At 35.2% G+C, this 21,579-nt stretch overlaps 3 protein-coding genes across 3 annotated transcripts; 1 reads left to right on the forward strand and 2 right to left on the reverse strand.

Annotated features, from left to right (window-relative positions):
- Positions 1-2,505: 2,505 nt before the first annotated feature.
- On the forward strand, positions 2,506-3,926 carry LOC121968595 (transcription factor MYB8-like). Its single transcript, XM_042518916.1, has 3 exons — positions 2,506-2,814; positions 2,900-3,029; positions 3,121-3,926. Exons 1-3 carry the CDS (start codon positions 2,679-2,681, stop codon positions 3,776-3,778), a joined length of 924 nt encoding a protein of 307 aa, XP_042374850.1. The 5' UTR covers positions 2,506-2,678; the 3' UTR covers positions 3,779-3,926.
- A 2,972-nt stretch (positions 3,927-6,898) lies between these two features.
- LOC121967651 (OVARIAN TUMOR DOMAIN-containing deubiquitinating enzyme 12-like) lies at positions 6,899-14,585 on the reverse strand. Its single transcript, XM_042518005.1, has 12 exons — positions 14,366-14,585; positions 14,212-14,284; positions 12,735-13,096; positions 12,426-12,574; positions 12,185-12,258; positions 11,198-11,252; positions 9,337-9,411; positions 9,149-9,222; positions 9,005-9,053; positions 7,507-7,591; positions 7,366-7,422; positions 6,899-7,143 (listed from the first exon to the last, which is right to left on the reverse strand). Exons 3-12 carry the CDS (start codon positions 13,063-13,065, stop codon positions 7,091-7,093), a joined length of 1,002 nt encoding a protein of 333 aa, XP_042373939.1. The 5' UTR covers positions 13,066-13,096; positions 14,212-14,284; positions 14,366-14,585; the 3' UTR covers positions 6,899-7,090.
- Positions 14,586-14,931: 346 nt separating this feature from the next.
- On the reverse strand, positions 14,932-21,223 carry LOC121967652 (WD repeat-containing protein 3-like). Its single transcript, XM_042518006.1, has 12 exons — positions 20,825-21,223; positions 20,512-20,727; positions 19,340-20,431; positions 19,006-19,131; positions 17,877-18,058; positions 17,558-17,789; positions 17,240-17,449; positions 16,891-17,016; positions 16,279-16,347; positions 15,949-16,071; positions 15,397-15,447; positions 14,932-15,300 (listed from the first exon to the last, which is right to left on the reverse strand). The coding sequence occupies exons 1-12, from the start codon at positions 21,062-21,064 to the stop codon at positions 15,148-15,150; spliced, it is 2,820 nt and encodes a 939-aa protein (XP_042373940.1). The 5' UTR covers positions 21,065-21,223; the 3' UTR covers positions 14,932-15,147.
- Positions 21,224-21,579: the final 356 nt, after the last annotated feature.

Raw genomic sequence — 21,579 nt, forward strand, 5'->3', positions numbered from 1 at the left:
CTGGAACATAAATTTAGTTTATCTCATCTTGTTTCAGTGTGCTTGGAGATAGGAATCCCCAGATAGCTTCAGACTTATATATATAAAGAATTGGATGATATATAACAGTCACTAAACTGTGGATCGGATCTTGCTAATTAACTTCATGTTGGACTTCAAACTTATGCTGGAACACTGTCACTTCGAGTCCCTCCCCTACTGTTCTAACCATAAAACTAAACAATTTTATTTGATGAGCAGCAGCGTGACATGCACTTGCACGCAGACAAGAAGCATATATTTAGGCTGCCCTGTTTCTCGTGAAGTCAACTCAAGTAACGCCATGATGAGCTTTGGCTGCATGTGGCTGCCCTCCTTATAATTGAGACAGAGCCACATCGATCATGCTTCTTCTTTATTTATAGGAGATTCCATGACAAGGTTAATTAGTAGCATGCAACTAGGAAAGCCATCAGTCTACCACACAAATATTTATATATATATACTGTATTTAACATATTACCCTTGATCTTGTATACATGCATGCACTAAGAAAACCTAGAGATCATAATTGTTTGGTCTCTCCTAATGGCTAATGCTAACTAGTTTGCTGCTGGATCTCCATAAAAAAGAATTAATATGTTTTAATGAAATGGTTGAGGCTTGAGAATTCAATCCTAACCTGATTGCAAGCTTTTACAATGGCATCTGAGTTGGCAATCCTTTAACACTCAACAATGACATCTGAACAACCAAAAACTAGGGTTAAGAGTTTGAAAACGAGAGTTCATTAGTTCCACGAGTCCCATATATATGCATATAGTCATTTGAAGGTGGACCAATGTTGTCGTCGATTATACATCAAAATAATATTATATATCTAAATTTTAGGCTTTAACAATATGTTGATGGCAATAGATACTTGGCCTCTTGAGCATTGAATGATTGAGTCTACAATTTATATCATTTAATCTTGTGGATTGTGACAGATAAACCTCTTGAAAATGATATCCTTTGGAGACTTTCTTCAGCTTGGAAAATTTTATATTAGGAACAGAAGCTTAATCATTGCTAGAACTTGACTCCGTTAAGGATTTTAACTGAATATGGACACCATAATATATATAGAGAAGTAAGAGGAGGTTTTGCAGGCTGAAATTAATATTTGTTGGCCTACTTTTGTCAAAAAGTAGACAAGTAATTGCCCATTACTTGTTCAGGAAAAAGATGAATGCGAAACAGTAAAGTATTATACGCACCACATGCATGGTCTTCTTGTACTACTGATAAAAAAAAGAAAAAAGAAAAAAGAAAACTCATGTCACTGTGCATGATTATTGGCCATCGTACCCTTGTTCTGTACAGAAAATTAAATTAATTGTCAATCAACAGGGTGAAAAACTGGTTGTCGACAAATGATTGGATCCTATTCTTGAACACTTATTTGTTGACTGCTAACATGGGCCATGTGTTAATTTTCATTAGTATTATTACGACAAGTTTTGACTAATCACTGGCAGCGTTCAACTCGCACAAAGATTCCTTTGATGAAATGCATGCCCATTTGTTTTCAGTTTTCACTAGTCACACAATTAGTCATGAACTCCGAGTTTTACGATTAAAATGTTTGATCGAACAATAGTCAAGGGATGGAGTCATGGGAGGTCATTGTTCAACAGTCGAGGGTTGTTAAGTTAACAAATGCATTTTAATTTCTTTTTGAAAAAAGAATCCATTTGAACAAGAACTCCGAGTTTGGTTAATTCTTTGATTATTGATTTGGACTCGGAACTAGTTGATGATCAACTTTTGAACGAACAATTAATCTTAATCTTGACAAAAAAATCTTCTTTAATTAATCGTCTTGATTTATGCATGCATGGCATTGTCTTTGACAATTTACTAAATAATGCATCTAGTCATAATTCACTATGACTTGCTAATTAAGCCGTAGAAGTGCATGGATGGATTAGAAGAGTTGAAATGTTCCTCACAATTGAATTGTTTAGATTGCCACTGTATGAACTTTAATTCTTTACAGTTCGGTTACTATAAATTTACTCGAAATTCCTAAGACAAAGAGAAAAAATAATATAATATTAATCTACATACATCAAAGCGAGCATGAAGTCCACCTTACTGTGACTAATAAATACAATTCTTTATTTTCACAACATTTTTTAACTAATAAATATCCTTGTCAAGATATCACCAAGCACAACCTATAGAAAGGCGTTTATGAGTTCTTAGCTAGCTAGGTCCACAGCCTATAAACTAATTAAGACAACAGGACGTATCCACCCAACTTGATCTCAGTTGATCCCTCCCTACTACAATTATATGCATTATTAATGTTGCCATTTAATTAATTAATTAATTTTCCCCCCAATCCATCCTTTTTTATGTTGCATTTCAGCTTAGAATATGTATATATATTCTTTCTTCTATCAGGTCGTTTTAGTATTTCATCCACAGCCATGAACGTATAGATGAAATACATTGATTTGCTTTGACTTGTTGTGAGACTCGACTCTATAATATCTCTCTTTTTTCTTTCCCTTTTTCTTTCTCTCTTTCTTCCCTGCAAAGTTTCTCCACCATCATCACTTCCTTTTCATTCTTCTGATCTGTCCTATATGATCCTGGACTTGTGTATTTGAGACAACAAGAAGAAGAAGAAGAAGGAGGTGGTTGTTCCAATGGGGAGAGCTCCTTGCTGTGACAAGGCCAGCGTGAAGAAGGGCCCTTGGTCTCCTGAAGAGGATGCCAAACTCAAGGACTTCATAGACAAGTATGGCACTGGTGGGAACTGGATTGCTCTGCCTCAGAAAGCAGGTCAAATTCTGAATTTCCCCCCTCTGTTTTTGTTCCTACAAAATAGATAATTCTGTAATATTGTGTGTGTGTGTATTTCATGCAGGATTGAATAGATGTGGGAAGAGTTGCAGACTGAGATGGCTCAATTACCTGAGACCCGACATCAAACATGGAGAGTTCTCAGATGAGGAAGATCGAATCATATGCAGCTTCTTCTCTTCTATTGGAAGCAGGTATGTATGTCTATCAGTAGAACTAGTTAATTAATTAATCTTATTAATTTCTGAATTAGTTAATCATGTTGTGAATTGTGGAACCAAGCAGATGGTCCATCATTGCCTCCCATCTCCCTGGTAGAACTGACAACGATATCAAGAATTACTGGAACACCAAGCTGAAGAAGAAATTTTTAGGTCTTGTGTCCATCAACTCCCATTTGATCAAACCGCCACAGCCGCCGCCGCCACCACATCATCATCATCAGCCTTACTTCTCGTCATCATCGTCGTCTTCATCGCGCCAAGAAGTAGCACTCCCTGGAATAATCTCTCATGACATGAGTGCTCTCAATTTCGCATCGACTTCCATGACTACTGGTCACCTTCAAGTTCCATACCATTATCAACCTCATCAGATGGAAAACAGCAATTTCATGATAAATTTTGGTAATTCTGATCCCAGCTGCAGCTCATCAGGTGGAAGTTGCACTCCCATCAGCTATGGAAGGAGAGATCTGCAGTTCGAGCAGTATGAGTTTTGCGATAGAAGAGGATTCGAAGGAGATGATAGCATTCTGACAAACATAGAGAACTATAATCTCTACGGCGGTGGTCTTGAAGATAACAGCAGTTTGCTACTTGGAGGAAGAGGAGGAGAGGCTAAGCCAGAGAATACTACAAATTATGATGAGGAGATCAAGCATTTGCTGAGTTCCAATTCCGGGTGCAATATTTTTGGTAACAACAATTACTCTCTTGATTAATTAGTCAACTCATATTGATTTACAAGATAATCTATGGAAAATTTAATTGTTTGCTGTAGCATGTGTATTTAACTCAGAATTCAATCCTTCTTCTCTATTTTGTTCATTTTATTTTTGGTGTGTAAATTTCTTTTCTTGTCTTTACGTTGCCACAGGCTTCTTTTAATGCGTATGTGCATGTCCTTGTTAATGATATATAAGACTGTGAGAGAATTTATTCATATGTGAAAAAAAAGAAATCAAATAGAAAAACTGGTTGCATTTTGCATATACGTATACATACATTCTGTGTGTTGTTGTTGTTTGGTGCTTTAATTGTTGATTAATTAATGATGTGGCCAGCTGGCTGTATGTTATTTGCTTGAGTCTTGGATTAATTAGTTTGCTCTGCCACATGTACTTATTAATCAAAGGGGGTTGTGTATGGTGTCTTATTTGCATAAAGATATCATTTTATAGCTAGTTTGACAGTGAGGAATTGAGTGCTTTAGATTCTTGTATGGTAGGAAAGTTTAATACAACGTATATAAATCTACTTCATTTTTTTGTTAACTCAGATATCCTTGGTGTAAATGATAATGTGGAATGGATAGAGTTGGATTATAGTTGAAAACCTAATATAAAAATTTAGCACAAATATAAAGAGACTTGAGCTTAGGATGTTAGAATGATTACAAAATAACTCTCCTTTCAAATGAAAATGAAATGTTAAGTCTGTTGGTACAAGTTTAACTGAATTATTTATTTTAATGTGTTTTACAAAGGTATAAGTTAGATCATCGTATTATAAATTTATATAGACATTTGGAAAAATTTACATGCAGTCCTCAATCACAGCTTCAACTTTGTATGCAATCTTTATGTCCAAAAAATTTTATTTTCACTCCCTAACCAAGGGCGCCAATTTACCTAATTGCTTCTCATATTTTTTAAGTACAAAAAGTCTAAAAATGAGTATAATTCCTCTTAAATTCAACACATTAAACTAGAATCTAGTATATTTTCTATCAAATCGAGCACGACTCTTTTTCCATCTTAATTGGATGAAAAATATACTAGATTCTCATTAAATAGTGCTAAATTTGATGGAAAATATACTAGATTTTTTTTAAAATGATACTGGATTTAGGAGAAATTATATTAAACAGAGAAAAAATCGTACTCAATTTAATAAAAAATATACTCAATTTTAATTTAAAGTACTGAATTTAAGAGGAATTATACTCATTTTAAAACTTTTTATATCTAAAAAATATGAGGGCAATTAGGTAACGATGTTTGCATAAGAGAATTAAAGCAAACAAAACTTTATATGCAGGAAATGAAAATAAAATTTTTTAGACACGGGGATTGTATGTAAAGTTGAAGTTATGATTAGGGATTCTAAGACAATTTATCGACATTTTTTTTAACTCAAGTGCCTTATTACTATTATTATTATTAATTTTTTATATTTCCTTTTTGTGTTTAATTTTATTGCATAATATAGTTGAGATATACGAACACATATCCACACTCTAAATAATTAGTCATTCTTTTTATTAATGTGTTTGTAGAAAATTTCAAATTAGGTGAATGAGCGCATCCTTGTAGTCAATGTCAAATAAATTATCAATAATCCTACAAAAATAAAAAGAGAAAATTGTCAAAGGACTTGATGATTGAAGCCCTTGGATTTTGAGCACTTACTCTATCAGAAATAGAAATTCATAATATTTTTTATACTCTTGGTTACGTTGTTCAAGAAACCTCTAAAGTTATATAGATGTTGCTCTAATAGACATATTTTATTTGTCTCACTCCAATTGAGTGCTCAAAAATAAATGACCATCAAATAACCAATAATTATATTATCCATCAATTAAAAATTCTTCCAATCAACTACTAAGTCTCTAATCAATTGTTGTTTGAATAGAAATTAAATTTTTTATTAACATCAGTACACTCTAATGACGACTGAATCTTTCAATCAACAATGACTACATATATTTATAAATCATAGAATAAATTAAGTTTGTCATATTAGTCTTATATAAAATTAGACAATTTTTTTATCCTTTTGGAAATACTAACATATTTAAATGATATTCCATTTAAACCTATAAATTACATAAAATAAAATTTTATTTATAAATTAATGTTAATTCTGTTGCATAATTTTGAACGTATATGTTTTAGATATTAAGTCCCTTGCTGCTCATGTCCGAGGCAAAGGGATTTATTCGAAGGTAGCACTCAGGCCATGACACCGATAGTGTTCTCTGTAAATATTAATTTTAGCTGAATTAATCTTTGGGTTTGTTAAAACAAATGATTCTTTGAATAATCAAATTTAATGTTATAGGATCAATTTGTTCAATGGTTCATCACACCGTTGAAAATGCTAGTTATAAATAATCTAGAACCATAAAAACTATAACAAGTGTCATAATCTATATGTTATGCATGTGGGAAAAGATGATTGGTTAATTCCAAATGTTACTCACCGTTGATTCTACAATAAAATGAAAGGAGTAAATCATGATGAGAAAACTTTTAGATGAGAGAGATTTTATTCTCTAAGGGATTATTATGAATAATCAAATTTAATGTTATAGGATTAATTTGTTCTAGCCCACCTATTCATCACACGGTTGAAAATGGTAGTTATAAATAATCTAGAATCATAGAAATTATAGAACTTAATAAGTGTTATAAACTATATGTTATGCGTGTGACAAAACGTGACTCGCTCATCCTAAGTAACTTTCATCATTGGTTGCAAAGCAAGATGAAAAGAGTAAACTATAATGACGACCTCTTTAAATGAGAGAAATTTTATTCCCAAAGAATTATACCTTTAAAAATTTAAATACTGCTCTCATGTAAACCGGAACTCATGATCATGTCATCAGGTAACTTTACTTGCCTCATATTAAGCTTCAAAGAGATGGAAATGAATTTAGGATCGAGTTTGGCAAATTAATGGATATTTTTTTTAATAGACGTTTAATTTAAGAACACTGGATTAATAAATTGTCTCTTACAAGCGGTTTTTAGAGAATTTAATTTCCATAGGACCCAAAATTAATCGGTGTAAGTGCCAATTTAAAAAAAAAAACAAGAAAGATGGAAAAGAAAAATATTTCTAATTAGCATAGTGCAGTGAAACTGACGATGCACGAGTAAGAGTATTTCATAAAAAAAAAAAATGGTTAAACTATAAACATGTATGCTATTGAAAAATGTGTTAGAATGTACACAGAAGAGGGGTATGACTGCCTGCAGTCCTGCACTGGCCGGCATGCAGTCTGCACTTTGAGGATTTCGAATTCAGATGCCAAAGTGCCACCACTTCTTCTTCTTGTATTCTAGCGTAGGAAACTCTGCACATCAAATACATAGTAGAAAGAAAAAAATATATATGTATCAGGCTTATTAAAAACAAAATATATGCATAGCCATACCAGAGCAAATGAAAAAAACCATTATAAACCACTCTTTGACTGGCTTATAATATGTTTATGTCATTAGTTTAACGTGTTAAAGTTAGAAAATGCTCAACTAATTCCACGAAACAGTATGAGTCAAGAAAAGGGATGGCCAACCTCCTTCTGGATAGATTGAGTTGTAGTGCACCTCAGCCCAAAAGCTCAAACATATTACTGCAAATAGAAAATGATTGTCGAGATGGTTATAATCAGGAAAATGTGTTAAAGAAGGGAGAGGAAAGGTAGCTCAGGAGTTACCCCGTTTAGATTTCTCAACACTGGGAAGTATCTCAATGGAGCAGGTGTCCTTGAACGAAGTCAGAATAAACATTTTAACACCATACTGCATCACATAATGAAATTTCTAGTTGTGAGAAATGAAGAGAAGTGAGAAATGTTGGGAAAGAAATAGATTTTTTTTTTTTTTTTGAAAAATAGCAGATGGCCTCTCCATCTTTGACAACAAGTCTCATAATAGATTTTAGTAATAATTACACAAAAGATCAGTTCATTAGGCCCATGGTAATCTTATGACCCAGAGTACCTAAACAATCTAGAACCTAGGTAGAATCTAAATCAGGCTATACTCTCATTCTATTTCCTCAACATTCATGCATAGGATATCAATTCTGAAGTTTTTTTAAATAACTTCTATGAGATGAAATGAGCTTACATTATATTGTCCATAGGCAATTTAAAGCTTAACGTTTACTGAAAGTAGATAGTCTTTTGCATGTCATGTCGTTTGAGAAAATTTTGAACACATGAGATTCTTTGAACTCTTAACAAAAAAAAAAAAAGGGAAACATTTTTAACTTTTGGCATTCCCATCAATCGTATAATCACCATTCATGTTTGGAGTTGTTACTTATTACATAAAGATGCAACACAAAATTATATTACATTGTTCATATATTTACTATATAAATAGTTTAATTATGCTTCATGATGTTGAGAATGATAAAGTATAAAATGTTCATATTACTATTGTTGTATATTAAAAGCTTTTACATATCATAAATTAAAAATTCAAAAAAAGTTCTAAAGATTTATTTTAATTAAATTGTAGCATCTTATGATCCTATGTTGATTCTACAATCTCAATTTGTAACTCTCTCCATTTTACATAAGACAAACTTAATAATCTCATTAGGCCACTATCAGTATCCAAAACGGTAATACATACGGTGACCATTCAAGTGCTAATCTTCAGTTAAATTTGAAGTTGGAAAAAAGAAGTGATGAAACTCACTGGCATGATTTAATATCCATAGTTTACTTTTCAACCCAATCTCAAAAGCTTGATATATATCAACCCCTAACTTCAATTTTACTAAACAAAAATTGATTAGGTAAATAAAGATCTGGTATAATACAATTATTACTAATTGATTCATATTAATGTACTGTATATTCCACTTATAATGTAAAACAGTACACTCTTGCCTTCTTTTCCTCTACATACAACTCTATTTTTAATAATTAATTGTTTACATTTGACAACTTCTAAACATAGTTATCATCAGGGTCCTTCATTGACTAGTTACGACCTTTTGGAAGTATTGTAAAGTTTCTGGCATTCATTTCATCTAGATATCTTATTATAAAAGTCAACAGATTAAAAAAATACAAGTTCACAAGTGACCAAATTGTCTGTTCAGTGTGAGTGTAATGGATAAAAAATTCTTATATGGTTTCAATATTTAATGTAACAATGCTAACATGGCTATAGTACATGACAGAGTAATAGACATACTGAATCAGCAGCAGCCTGCAACGTGACATGGTCTCCCCATTCTCCACTTCTGTTCATCCATATCAAGAAAAAACATAGAAGTTATAGCTATCGTGCAACAGACATCATGCATATACAAAAATATGATTAAAAAAACAACTGTACTTGGATATCTTCCTGAGATATTCGTCATATGACATGGGAACATACCCCTGATAGATCTCAGGATGAGACTTGAGCTGAGTTCCATAAAAAAGAAGCATCAAATTGATTGACAAAGCAAAATTACATGAGAAGCAGATGAAGTCTGAAACCGTAATCAACGAATGTATATGGCATGTATTTTGCTGTACCTGATTAACAACTTGTTCTCTCACAAACTTGTGATGCTCAGGAGTAAGATAAAATTGATCAGATAGTGCCCGAAACTGGAAAGATGATAAAAGCAAGATCATCAGTTCTCTTAATAATAAAGGGTTCCAGTTTCACTGTCATAAGTATCACAACATTTTGAAAGATAGATTTGTCAAACGAATAATTAGCAAACAAGCAGACTCAGACATAACCCTTGCCCTTGAAAACATAGACATGCTAGAAACTCTAGCAAAAGCCAAGAACTGAGACTCCATGGTCTCATGGATTATAAAAACATGCAAACTTCTAAAAAAATGCTAGTATCAAGAAACAAAATACTCCTCACAAGAGAGAGCGTAAACTGGATTATATAGTGTTCCAGTACAAGGGAAGTGGGAATAGCAATAGAGAGTATATCTGGAAACAATACACATATTTTATAAATCAGATAGTGCTATTGTTATATAATTAAGCTGTATTTTTGATTAATTAGTTAAGCAGTCTATATATACATGGGAGTTATGTCCTTTAGTAAATAGTAATAACACAATGTTTTCTTCCTCCCAACTGAATTGAAAAAGGAGCTGAAATTGTTAAATCTGGCAAAATCATGCAAAATATACATAGGTTGTCTTCATCTAAGACATACTTAAATTAGTTAATGCCTTTAACTCTTGCCCTGTAAACTCATTTCATTTACTACAAAAAATACTCAGGACCAGTTTCTTTAAAGTAGAGGTGCCCGGCCGAACATGCCCCTAAGTTGTGATCTAACATCGCCTAAAGGCCTATGGATTGTGTCATGCAAGCCCAAACTGAAGCATGAATCCACGCTAAGTGCGGGGTCACACCATTTACCCCTGTTTACTTGGAAGGACGGAAATAAAACCTAAAGAATTGTTTATCCTTTTCTTTGTTTACCTATTGTCAAATAATGGGCAGACAGATTTAAGAATTCATCCGTGGACTTTTTTTTTATCCACACGAATCGGACTGAATGAACTTTCCTTCCTCCCCGTGTTGAATCTCTCCCAACGGCGCTGACCTCGAGACCGTGGGCTGCCTCGCTCATGGCCACAAACGACCTCACAACCGCGAGCGGCCGCGAGTTCGCTCAAGGCCTACTAGGCAACCATGAGTTCTCTCGCGGCCACTACCGACCTTGCTCGTGGTCACGAGCGAGGCTGCAAGTTCGCTCACAGCTATGGGCGGTCTTGCACAAATCCGCGGTCAGCCTCGCTTTCGGTCGCGAGGTTACACAAGACTGGTTCATTTTTTTTTTCTTTCCCTCTCGTTTCCTTCTTTTTTCTTTTCCCTTCTTTTCCTTTCTCTTACTTTTCCCAAGGGATTTTTTTCCCACCTTTGACACCTTTCCTTTCTTAATCCATACCTCAGAGTAAACAAAGCATTAGGTTCATGCCCTACATGACCCTAAATGATGAGGCGAGTTGTTCTCGGCCCAACTCAAGTCTTAAGAGACTAGCATAGATATGATCCATTATCACCTCTGTTTTGAGGCCAACATCATGAAATGAGTGTTAGTAAATAGATAATGTAACAAATTTATGCAGAATATCCATGTGATGTCTTCATGTCAGACATACTTAAATTAGTTAGCATTTCCAGCCCCTACCCGAAAAAACTCACTTCATTTATCTAGTAAAAAATTTGTATGCCTTAATCTCTACCTTACATTAATTTCTGAGAACCATTATGTAGTTATGTTTAGTTGTAAGAGAATGAACAATTTGAACCAAAGATAGTGATGCTAGACTAGTTAAGAGTTAAGACCTACATTGTGATATTGTTATATATAATAGAGAACAGTTCAAAATGGGTAGATAGGCCTTCATAACTAACCTGACAGTTACCGTCCCCTTGAACCTTTAGCTCAATCAAATCATACAACTTTAACCTGGAAAAATTAAACCATTTTCTATCATAGATACAGACTATAACACATCATGAACTAACTACTACTTTTAATTGAGCAAAATCATAGGCCTAATAATAGGCTATAAATTAATCTGTCATCCACCCCGTGCAGCCAATGGTTCTATTTATCAAATTGTTTGGAATGACATCAATCATGCATTGAATGCTTTTATCGGACAGAAGTTACATATTGAAGATTCTATTAACATCATCAACCCATATTACGAAAAGGTAATAAAAAGAGCTAAGACATTAGAATAAGCATAGGATGATAGGAATAACTTAAAGTATATCTGACATTTACCGGATAGAATTCCTGGCTCAACTTCCCTAATGGTCTAAAAAGTGAAAACTTTCATACAACCTATTTGATAAGAGAACTAATTAAATACTTCCTCTGCACAAATGGAAATGGTAAGACAATAGTAAACATAGTGATTTGATTATGAATGTTTTCCCAGTGTTGAAGTTGTAGATTCATTCTAAGCATCAGAAAGTTAAGCTAGAATTCCTACATTCCACTTCAAATGGCTTGTCTCTCAACTGTTCAAAAAACATAATTTGAACAAATCAGCCAAAAATTCGTTTTCATTTTTTTTCTACCAAGAAATTAGTCAAATTACAAATTAAGGATGTTAGTTGACCCATTTTGTATGTGTTAGAAGTTAGAACAAAGAAAACATGTTAACTAGCTAACAGGTAGTAAATTTATTTTCTTTAGCATTCTCAAGTTACATAATGTGGATCATTCAACAGGTAGTTTGATCCACAAAACAATACATGTAACGTTTAAGCGTACAAGAGAAACAAAGAACCTTAATCAAACATTTTCATTTGAGGTTCTTGTTGACTGCATGGTCAAAATGAAGATAATTCATAAGGTCATGAACAACAAATATACATTGTCTATACCTGTCGAGAAGCCTTTGATGATCTGAAATTTCTTCATCAACTGAAGGAATATCTCCATTGATTTTTGGAATATGCTGCACATAAGGTAGGTAGACTATCATACATCCACACAACATCCTTGAAAATGATGAGATATATTAGTACAAACTACTAAGAAACAAGATGTTCAAATTTGCTGTCGAGTTGGGAAAAATCAACCATGAATGCCTAGCAAAACAGATAATCCTAGAACTGAACTTACAGGTACAGGAGTCATCTGATTTAGTCTCTTGCATACTTCATCATCTAGAGCGGAGAAGTCATGTGTAAATTCTATCTCAACCTGCCCTTCACAACTTAATTTTTCATCGGACATTGGCAATGTCGTAGAGGCCTCCATCCTTCCTAAATCTTCGATAAGAGAAACATTTCCAACACATTGATATATGGTCCATACCCATTCATTTATTGAAGTAATAACAAAATTAAAATAGAAAATATCTTATAAGTAGTAGGAGATGACAAAGTGAAATGGGCAAAGTAGGCAAGACCTTCCTAGATAGTATTATACCTGAAATACCCTCGTCTGTATTGGCAGTCGAAGCCAACCAATTTTGACTAAGCACAGATGCTTGCAATTTCTCTTCAGTTGTATGTGAAGATTCAGATTCTTCCACAATAGCAACCCGTGAAAGCTCCTCCTGAAGAGCACGGGCAATTGCTTCATCATTTTCTACAGAATCACATTCTTCCTGCAATCTTACTTCATTGGCACGTTGTGCAACACAATCTTTCACGTTGTTCTGATGAGTGGTCACAGAATATGTGGTATTTAAAGATGAATCAATAAGGAGATGGAGACCCCACCGAAGAATATCAGGATCTTGTTCATACATAATCATCGACTTTAATTGACCATTTATAAGTAGAACCCTGTATCAGATTAGTGTAGCTATGAAAGAATTTAAATATTATATATTTAATAGAGGTTTGACATGCATATCCAACAGATGAAATTACTTGGAAAATTTATTTTTTAATCCAATGAGCACTGTCAGATTTACCACTTTTAAAACATCATGTGCAGATGAAAACTTTGTTTACGTAGGATAGACAAAATTTACATATTCAAGTCTAGACAAATCATACGAAAAACTACTGGCAGAAGTAATATATTTGACAATTTAAGTATCTCATGCTTCTTACTATCTATCTTACAGAAGGGGAAGTCTACAAATATCTTATGAACAATGAATTTAATGCTGATTGGCTTTCACATCAACAGAATAGTATTTGTATGTGGAACTTCATTAAATGCAGAAGGTCTATAAATTTTAAAGTCCTTTTACAAGAGACAAGGACAAATAGCAGAGCGAAACAACTTAAGATATGAAATGCAGGCAGCACATGAGCGGCCAATCCCCAGAAGAATCAAAAGATACAAATGATCTCTTTAATTTCTTCATTCCCATTTCAATTGGAAGTACCATTCAGACAAATTATTTTGTCATGCCCATTTAAATTGGAAGTACCATTCATACAAATTAAACTAGGTAATATACATGATTTCTTCTCCATATAGACAGATATAGAATCGTATGGGCAAGTACTTAGAATTGCATTTGGTGCAATTGTCTTTGCTACATGATAGAAAAGGATCAAATAAATCATCCCTACATTGAACAGTATTTTCATAAAAATGTATTAGATCGAAACTTAGAAGCCCTAATGCAAACGTAATATGGCATTCGAAGAAGCAAAGAGAAATTGTTTTTTCTTTTCGCTTAGCATTTCAACAGAATAAAGCACAGCATAATGAACAACAAATCATCGCTTCGAAGTTTAGTGGATGAAACTCCAAAACCAATCGGTAGAAATAGGTTTACAAGACGAACAAATTAAACCACGTTTCGGCAATCAATCAAACCACAGCACAATCCAATCCTCGGGATTTATCAAATAAACCCAGAAAACTACAAAAATGAATAAATCAATCGAGACAAACACCAAATTCAAACGAGATGAGAAGGGGGGAAAAGCAACGGTACCTGTTTTCATTCCGTCAGTACGAATTCCAGTACGAAGAAACCCTATGTCAGCAATCGGATCGCGATACAGCGCCTGGAAATAGAGTCCAAGGCAAAGAAATAAACTCCACGAAACATCCATCCACCACGATAATATAAACAGAAAAGAGCTTACTTTTTATCGAAGCAAAGCGACCCGACAACAAAGGCGGCGAAGCTGACGAAGAACATACAAAAGAAGGGCTCAGATTGTTTGTTTCAGAGAGGGAGGGCCCCAAAACTGAGCCCGACTTCGAGACGCGACGCCAAACAAATAGAGAGAAGCACCAAGCGGAACAAGAACGGAACCGGCAACGAGAGGCGGAGATGAAGAGGAGACTGATTTTTGCGTATGATTTGTTAGTATTTATGTGGATTTATTTGAATCACGATGGCGGTGCGGCTTTTAGAGCTGTGTGTAGCTGTGAAACGTTGCCAGCCGTCGTCTTTTAATTGGGCGAACCGCATCTACGCACGACGGTTTGGTCGGCGTAGCCGTCAACGGCATCAGCAGGCGACCTGTCAGCGGGTTATATAACAAATTGTCGATGCATTCAGTAGATTTTTAAACTAGGATTAGTTTCAATCGATTAATAATTTAAATTCAACAATAATACTAATTTAGTTCAAATCTTAATCTTATATAATCGTGAAGTACTTTTATAACGTCACGAATCGCTGAAAACTACTGTGATCATATTGTTGTTTAAATCTTTTAAATGAATAGAACAATGGTTATTGATGACAGAAAGATGCTACACGTGTTGATGTGTCAAAATTTTACCTACTGAACAGATAATTTAAGTTACAAGCATATCAAAATTCTACAGGCTCTCCCTACATCAGGCAACAGTTGGCCGATAAGGAGGTGAACTATCATCTTGTATCAGTATATTTGTTGCATCAATGACGTAAGTTTTAGACCCCATTGGAAGGCTTTAGTTTCTTCTTCTTCCTCCTGCTGTTATTTGCTTCCCCGCTGTCCGTACGCTTGGATTGCCATTGACGGATTTCCATGAGTTTCGCCTTGGCATCTTGGAAGAGTGCATCGGATCTCATGGACATCAATTCCTGTTTGACCATCCCACAACATAGAGCAACCAGTATTGCAACTGCTAAAACATATCTACCAGACAGCAAAATGTAGAGTACAAGTCTACTACCTACCTTAAGATGATTCATGGCGGCTAGATTGAAACCGATTGTGTCTTTGCGCTCCTAATGAGATGAAAAGAGCATCCGTATACGTTAGAATGTCACCCAAGAAATAAAGCTCGTGGAAGTAGAGGTCAATGAAAATGTATGATATCGAAAACGAAACTGAAAGTAATAGCCCGTGTTCATTAGCTTTACCAGAACTAAGCTGCTTAACGAAACGAGTTAGAAATCAACATATGATTCAATATTCAAGATTGAAAATCAAGCAGAGTGACAGATGCTGCCTCAACAAATACTTTTTAACTCAAATTCTTTCTAATGTAAGAAGCTAGAACAAGGATCAGCAATGTTGCACAAGAATGCTTTTTTTTAAAAAAAAAAAAAAGAAGAGAAATCCAGGAGGAATCTAGCTATTATGCATAACAGCATCAAAAAGAATTCATCCTAAATTTCCAGTATACTGCACACTGGTTGTAGGAAAAAAATATTGGATACAAAGTTTAAATACGAGCTTCTTTCAAACAACAAAAACTAAAGGCAATAAATGCTCCAAATGTGTACCTTAACTTTCTCATGAAGAATGTCCTTCAGTACGGTCAAAATTGGTCTAGAAGCCACAGCTGTAGTTAGCTGATTATGATGTGTTTGCAATAGAACTGTCGTGACCCTGCAAACAAGCTCAACCTACATGCAATAGAGATGTAATTATGTTGCATAATTCTTGGGCGCAAATTGTCTTACTTATATCATATCAAGACATCAGATACACTATAAAAGACAATGAGAGCAACAAAAGTTCATAATTCCCATATATATTATTCTCAAATGCTCTTTTATGATACAACAGACAAATGAGAGGATTTAGAGCAAGAGTGTTGAAATTGTCCTTACCTTGTCTGGGATGCGTACCCATTCTTTCAAATAAGACATAAGCTTCAAAGCATCAGAGAATGGCAATGACTGCAAGAAGAGCATTTGTGTGACTTCAATGAAATTCTAACATGTAAAAGAGCAGCATGTACAACTGTAATGGTATATATATGTGTATAGAACTGCATAAGACTGTAGTACCTGTGTGTTCAACTAGCAAACCTACTGCTGAAAATTGAACAAGAAGTAATTGTACAATACTATTTGTACATAAAAAAAATCAGGGAATTTTGGTTTCAGATAAATATTACAATGATTTATGTTCCAATTAGTTCCACAAGATGGACAAACTTTCTCAGTACCAGTGTACCACAGAACTCGCACTTGTGCAAACAACAAATGAAATCTTTGGTTTTTTAAACTGAAAGAACTTCAAAACAACAACAGAAGAATTTTTGATAAAACAGATGCATGGTTTCATGGTAGTTCCTTCCAAAGGATGGACAAATCTCACTGCCACTCTAATCCGACTTGATGCAAAACAATACTGAAATCTGACTACTATACTTTGACAATATAATCTTTGATATGATATGGTATAGAAACAGTAAATGACAAAGAATTGTTACTAACCAAAAGTGTTGGTTCTAGATCATTGGTGTTAACATTTCCAAGCGTTTGGAGAACAAAATCAGATGGTGAAAGACCACGCATCATTATGTTTGGTTGAAACACTGCTTTACTGTCCATCTGCTCTTCCTGGAAATTAGAATGAGAATCAGGGGTATTACAGTCAAAATATAGACTATTATAGATCAAAGATGGAAGCTACTAAAAATCAATGTTTGTTTAAGACAGGTAGCGCAAGGAGAAGATGGTCAAAGCCTCCAGGGTGAGTCCATGATATAAAGACGCTAAATCATAAAGTGCATCATATCAAGTGGCATTTTATAGATGTTTAAGGTTTAAGGTTTATTTGTACCTTGTGTTGATCCATCCGTTTATTTTCAGTATCTGCCATGTCTAATGCATCAATGATCAAGTCAGTCGCACTCAGGGTTTCCTTGGTTTCCTTGCCAGGCACACCTACAGATCCCTCATCTGGAACCAATTCTTTTGGTGCATATCTGTCTTCATTTAAATTGTCTAAGGCAGATTCAAATACCTCTTCCAATCTCTTTTCTCTTTCTTCCTGGACTTGCAGAAGGGTTCAAAAAAATATTAGTCAACAGAAATAACAAAATGGACAACATTGCTAATTTTTTAATAGCACAAAAACAATATAACCATAAGAAATTACCTCTATGAAGAAAGGTTCTTCAGTCCTATCCCAACGACGTATTGAACGATCATGTGATCCTGTGACAATGAAATCACCACGACTGCTAACAGCAAGGCACCAAACTTCAGCATGATGCCCCTCGAGAGTTAGGAGCAACTCAAATTTGTCAGCATCCCAATATTTCACAAGTCGATCTTTGCCCACACTAAACATATAATGAGTATTTCTAACAAACTTAACGTCCATAACACTGTTGCAAAAGAATATGGGACTGTATCAGCTATACTATATTTGTTAACATACTAAACAAAATCATGTGAATGGCATTCATGAAGACCTGTCAGCATGCGCAAAAATAGATTTGTGGCAATCGCCAAAGTCTAGACCCCAAATCTTCAAATTTTTGTCCGCTGAGCCACTAACTAGAATATCACCATCAGATGAAATATCCATACAGAGAACTGGAAGCTTATGGCCATAAAGTGAAAGGAAAAGTTTTAAAGAATCCATGAAGAAGACCTGAAAAAAATTTGTTTACCATCACCCAAAAGATGGTTCAGTTTAAGAAAAACACAAAGTAGGCAAGTTAATGCGGAGAAATGAACTCTTTGTAGATTTTTTTTAAAAAAAAGTTAATTGCTAAATCTAGCCCTCTCCATGTGTTCAATGGTTTTGTCCAAAAAAAATAGAGGTACGATTCTTCAAAATGCTCGCAATCCATTGGAACAAGTACATTTTTATTAACTAACACTATGACATGATATTGGCTAATTAGATAAGTTACATATGATGCCAGATGATGTTGCAAACTAGGACAACTATGGTTATGTTGACAACAAGTTATGATCCCCTGAATTTCTTGGCATACTAGAAGTAACTTGTTGGTTTGCTAAAAGTGAGATTTCTAGCTGGCTCTAACAAAATTTCTTTAATAAAAATTAAACCTTAAGAGAAAACAATAAAACAAGTTCCAATATTGAAGTGAATTGTCATAGAGCATCTAAGCCTGGCCAAATACTTGGAACTTCCATGGGTTGTTAGTGTAGATGCTGACCAATGTTGAAACATATTACGTGACGATTTCAATGATCCATAAGGGTGAAACAGTACTCAAATACGGAGTCGTATGTTGGACCTAATATAAAAAAGTAAGCCATATGTCATGGCCTGTGTGCATAGGAACTCTGTCATATCAGTATGCACCGACATATATTCGATCTTCTAAAGTAAATTTATTTGTAAGCACAAAATTCACTATATTTAAGGTTTGTTTATGCTTATATGTAGGTGAATGTCCTCAAATGGTATGACAAATCAGAGATCAGCATGAATTTATTTATATTTTGATGTAACTTGAAACTTAAGGTAAGGCAGACAGGATGCTACCTTCAAGAATCACTAAAATCAAAAGTTCACTGGATGCGGATAAGCACAAAAAAATGTGATGTAAGGTGAGAAAGTATTACCTTGATTGCACACTTTTCCAACAGAGAAACAGCTAGGTATTTAGAGTCTGGACTAACAGAGATTGCTAAAACATCTTCATCCATTTTCAAAGTTCTCACATTTGTCACACCTAGATGTTTAGGTTCCTGCAAAGGTTAATACAGTTAACCAAAAAGAATCCTTTAATTATATGTCACGCATCTGATTCAAACCCTATGGTATACCTATACATTTATCATACCATTTACAAGAATAGATACATACCAACACATCTATAACAATTTAAGCACTAAACATATTAGAAGAATGTTGCAGATACCAAAGATCAATAGGTGTTATAACCAGAAAACTCACATTATCTGATTTTTGCTTGACGGTATATTCCCAAAATTTTACATCACGGTCGTCACTTCCTGTAACAAAGCCCTGTCCGCCAACAGTTCCATTTTCATCTGGAAGTTGTACAAGCGATCTTATGGAATCAGCATGAGCTTCTACTACTTCAATGCAACTCCCACTACCAACATCAATTATCTCCAAGGATCCACTTTTGGATCCAACTAGGGCATAGCGGTTTCCAGGTACAAAAGAACTACACAGTCCATATCCAGACTCAATGGTGCGGAGGCAAACTCCAGTAGTGGGGTTCCAAATCTTTACAGAATTATGACTAGTTGACATCAAAAGATCATTATCTGAGCTAAGTGTAACACTTCTGATATCTGAGCGATGCCCCTGAAGCTCTATTGAATACAATTTGGATATCTTATCAGAATCAACTAAATGGGTCTCTAGCATGTTATTATTCAAGGATAATGATAAAGTAGCAAGACCAACTTTGGGATCACTAGGACTGAAAGCAATAGAAGAAATTTTCTTGCTTGAGCGTAGCATCTGAAGAAGCTTAAACACATCTGACACCACAACAGTGGGGTGCTGAAATTCCTGGCTGGATAAGGAATCTGCAAGCCCTTCATTTTCATTTCCTCCAGCTGCATCTCTTGTCAAAAGCTTTTCTTTCTTTCGGTGAAGACGCCTCTTGGCTTTCCGCTTTGCTTCATCATCACTGAGAACTCGATAAATTTCCACAAGTTTTCCAGCCACCTGACATGCTAAAAGGTTTCCAGACTTGTTAAATCTCAAAGCAGCCACTCTATCCTTGCTCTGCCTTTGGATTTCACCAAAGTTCTTCAAAACCTCCCACTTACTTTCCTTCTCAACCACCTCAGTGTTCCTTTTTATTTCATAAAATTTGAGTTCAGAATCTGCTGATCCAGAGACCAAAAACCTTTCCATAGGATCAACATCTAGCGACCAGATTTCACTGTGGTGTCCGCCAACTATCTGTACACATTGCTGCAACTCAAGATCCCAAACCCTCATGAACTTGTCCTTGGAACTAGTGACAAGCTTCTTTCCTGAATCAATAAATACAAGGTCGGTGACCTGAAAAACAAACACTCGGTTTTTTTCAGGATCAAAGAAATTTAGAAATAAAAGCAAATAGCTAAAAACAAAGGGCTTGCCTGGTCTCGATGGCCACGGAGCCGAAATAGCCCTGCTTCACCAACTACATCCCATAGGATGACATCACAGTCCTTGCCACCAGAAGCAAGGAGGGAGGTGAGGTGGTTATAGCGGAGGGCAGTGACAGCAGTTTTGTGGCCATTTAGAGTCGCCTCACATGTAGCCTTCTCGCAGTCCCACAGTCGAATGCTCCCATCAGTGTGCCCGCTGGCAATCTGAAACATCAATAACAGAAGATAGGTATGCTTTTGGTAGTAGTAGTAGTGGAAGAATACAGAGCTCAACCGAAGGTGAGGGCGAGGGGCCGCTTACAGATGTGGACGACGAGGAAGGAGAGGCGGCGATTGTGGTGACTGCGAGGGTATGGGAGGAGCGCGTGGAGGATGAGAAGGTCTTAAAGGCGAGACCTTGCTTGAGGTTCCAGAGGAAAAACTTGTCAAGGGCCGGTGCAAGGAGGTGCAACCCTGAGGGATCGTAGGCAATATTAGCGTCGACAGAGGAGATGACGCCGAAGACGAGACCTGGCTCGTACCGGAGGTACGACTTCACCATCACGGACGGACGGACGATAGCGCTACCCTCCGGGCTGCTGCTTGGCGGGGGTGGATACGGCTCCGGCTCGGCGGCGGAGGCAATGCGACGCTATTGGCTGAGGTGCGACGAAATCACGGCTCTGGTTCGCACTGGTTTAGGTCAGGGTTTTAGGAAGAGGAGAATAATTTTAAGAAAAAAACCTAGACGGTGTTAATAAATTTACGGGAAAACCAATGATAATTTAAAATTAATAAATTTGTTATTGAAATTATAAACTCATAGTAAATAAATTATGATATCAAATTGCTATTAAACTATATTAAATTATAATGCGACTATATTTATCAACTAATTTATCAAAAATCTTCCAACTTATCCCAATTAATCAAATATAAAAACTTTGAGGGGGCGTTTGGTTCATTCCTAGGAATAGAAATGGGAATCATTGTATTGTGGAATGAGAATGGGTATGAGCATGGATATCACTCTTAAAAGCAATGTTTAGTTAGTTGCATATTTTCTATCGGAATAAA

The sequence above is a fragment of the Zingiber officinale genome, chromosome 3B (assembly GCF_018446385.1).
Source record: "Zingiber officinale cultivar Zhangliang chromosome 3B, Zo_v1.1, whole genome shotgun sequence".
NCBI classification, from domain to species: Eukaryota; Viridiplantae; Streptophyta; class Magnoliopsida; order Zingiberales; family Zingiberaceae; genus Zingiber; species Zingiber officinale.

Excerpts from the sequence above, each read along its gene's own strand:
- LOC121967651 (XM_042518005.1), bottom strand. The coding sequence starts at position 13,065 with ATGATTATGTATGAACAAGATCCTGATATTCTTCGGTGGGGTCTCCAT. Across the intron at positions 11,253-12,184 it reads CATCAAAGGCTTCTCGACAG|GTTAAAGTTGTATGATTTGA; the intron begins GTATAGACAATG and ends TAATTTTTCCAG. Across the intron at positions 9,412-11,197 it reads AAGGGGACGGTAACTGTCAG|TTTCGGGCACTATCTGATCA; the intron begins GTTAGTTATGAA and ends TCATCTTTCCAG.
- LOC121968595 (XM_042518916.1), top strand. The coding sequence starts at position 2,679 with ATGGGGAGAGCTCCTTGCTGTGACAAGGCCAGCGTGAAGAAGGGCCCT. Across the intron at positions 2,815-2,899 it reads TGCTCTGCCTCAGAAAGCAG|GATTGAATAGATGTGGGAAG; the intron begins GTCAAATTCTGA and ends TATTTCATGCAG. Across the intron at positions 3,030-3,120 it reads TTCTCTTCTATTGGAAGCAG|ATGGTCCATCATTGCCTCCC; the intron begins GTATGTATGTCT and ends GGAACCAAGCAG.
- LOC121967652 (XM_042518006.1), bottom strand. The coding sequence starts at position 21,064 with ATGGTGAAGTCGTACCTCCGGTACGAGCCAGGTCTCGTCTTCGGCGTC. Across the intron at positions 17,017-17,239 it reads AACGGATGGATCAACACAAG|GAAGAGCAGATGGACAGTAA; the intron begins GTACAAATAAAC and ends TCTAATTTCCAG. Across the intron at positions 16,072-16,278 it reads GGGTACGCATCCCAGACAAG|GTTGAGCTTGTTTGCAGGGT; the intron begins GTAAGGACAATT and ends TATTGCATGTAG.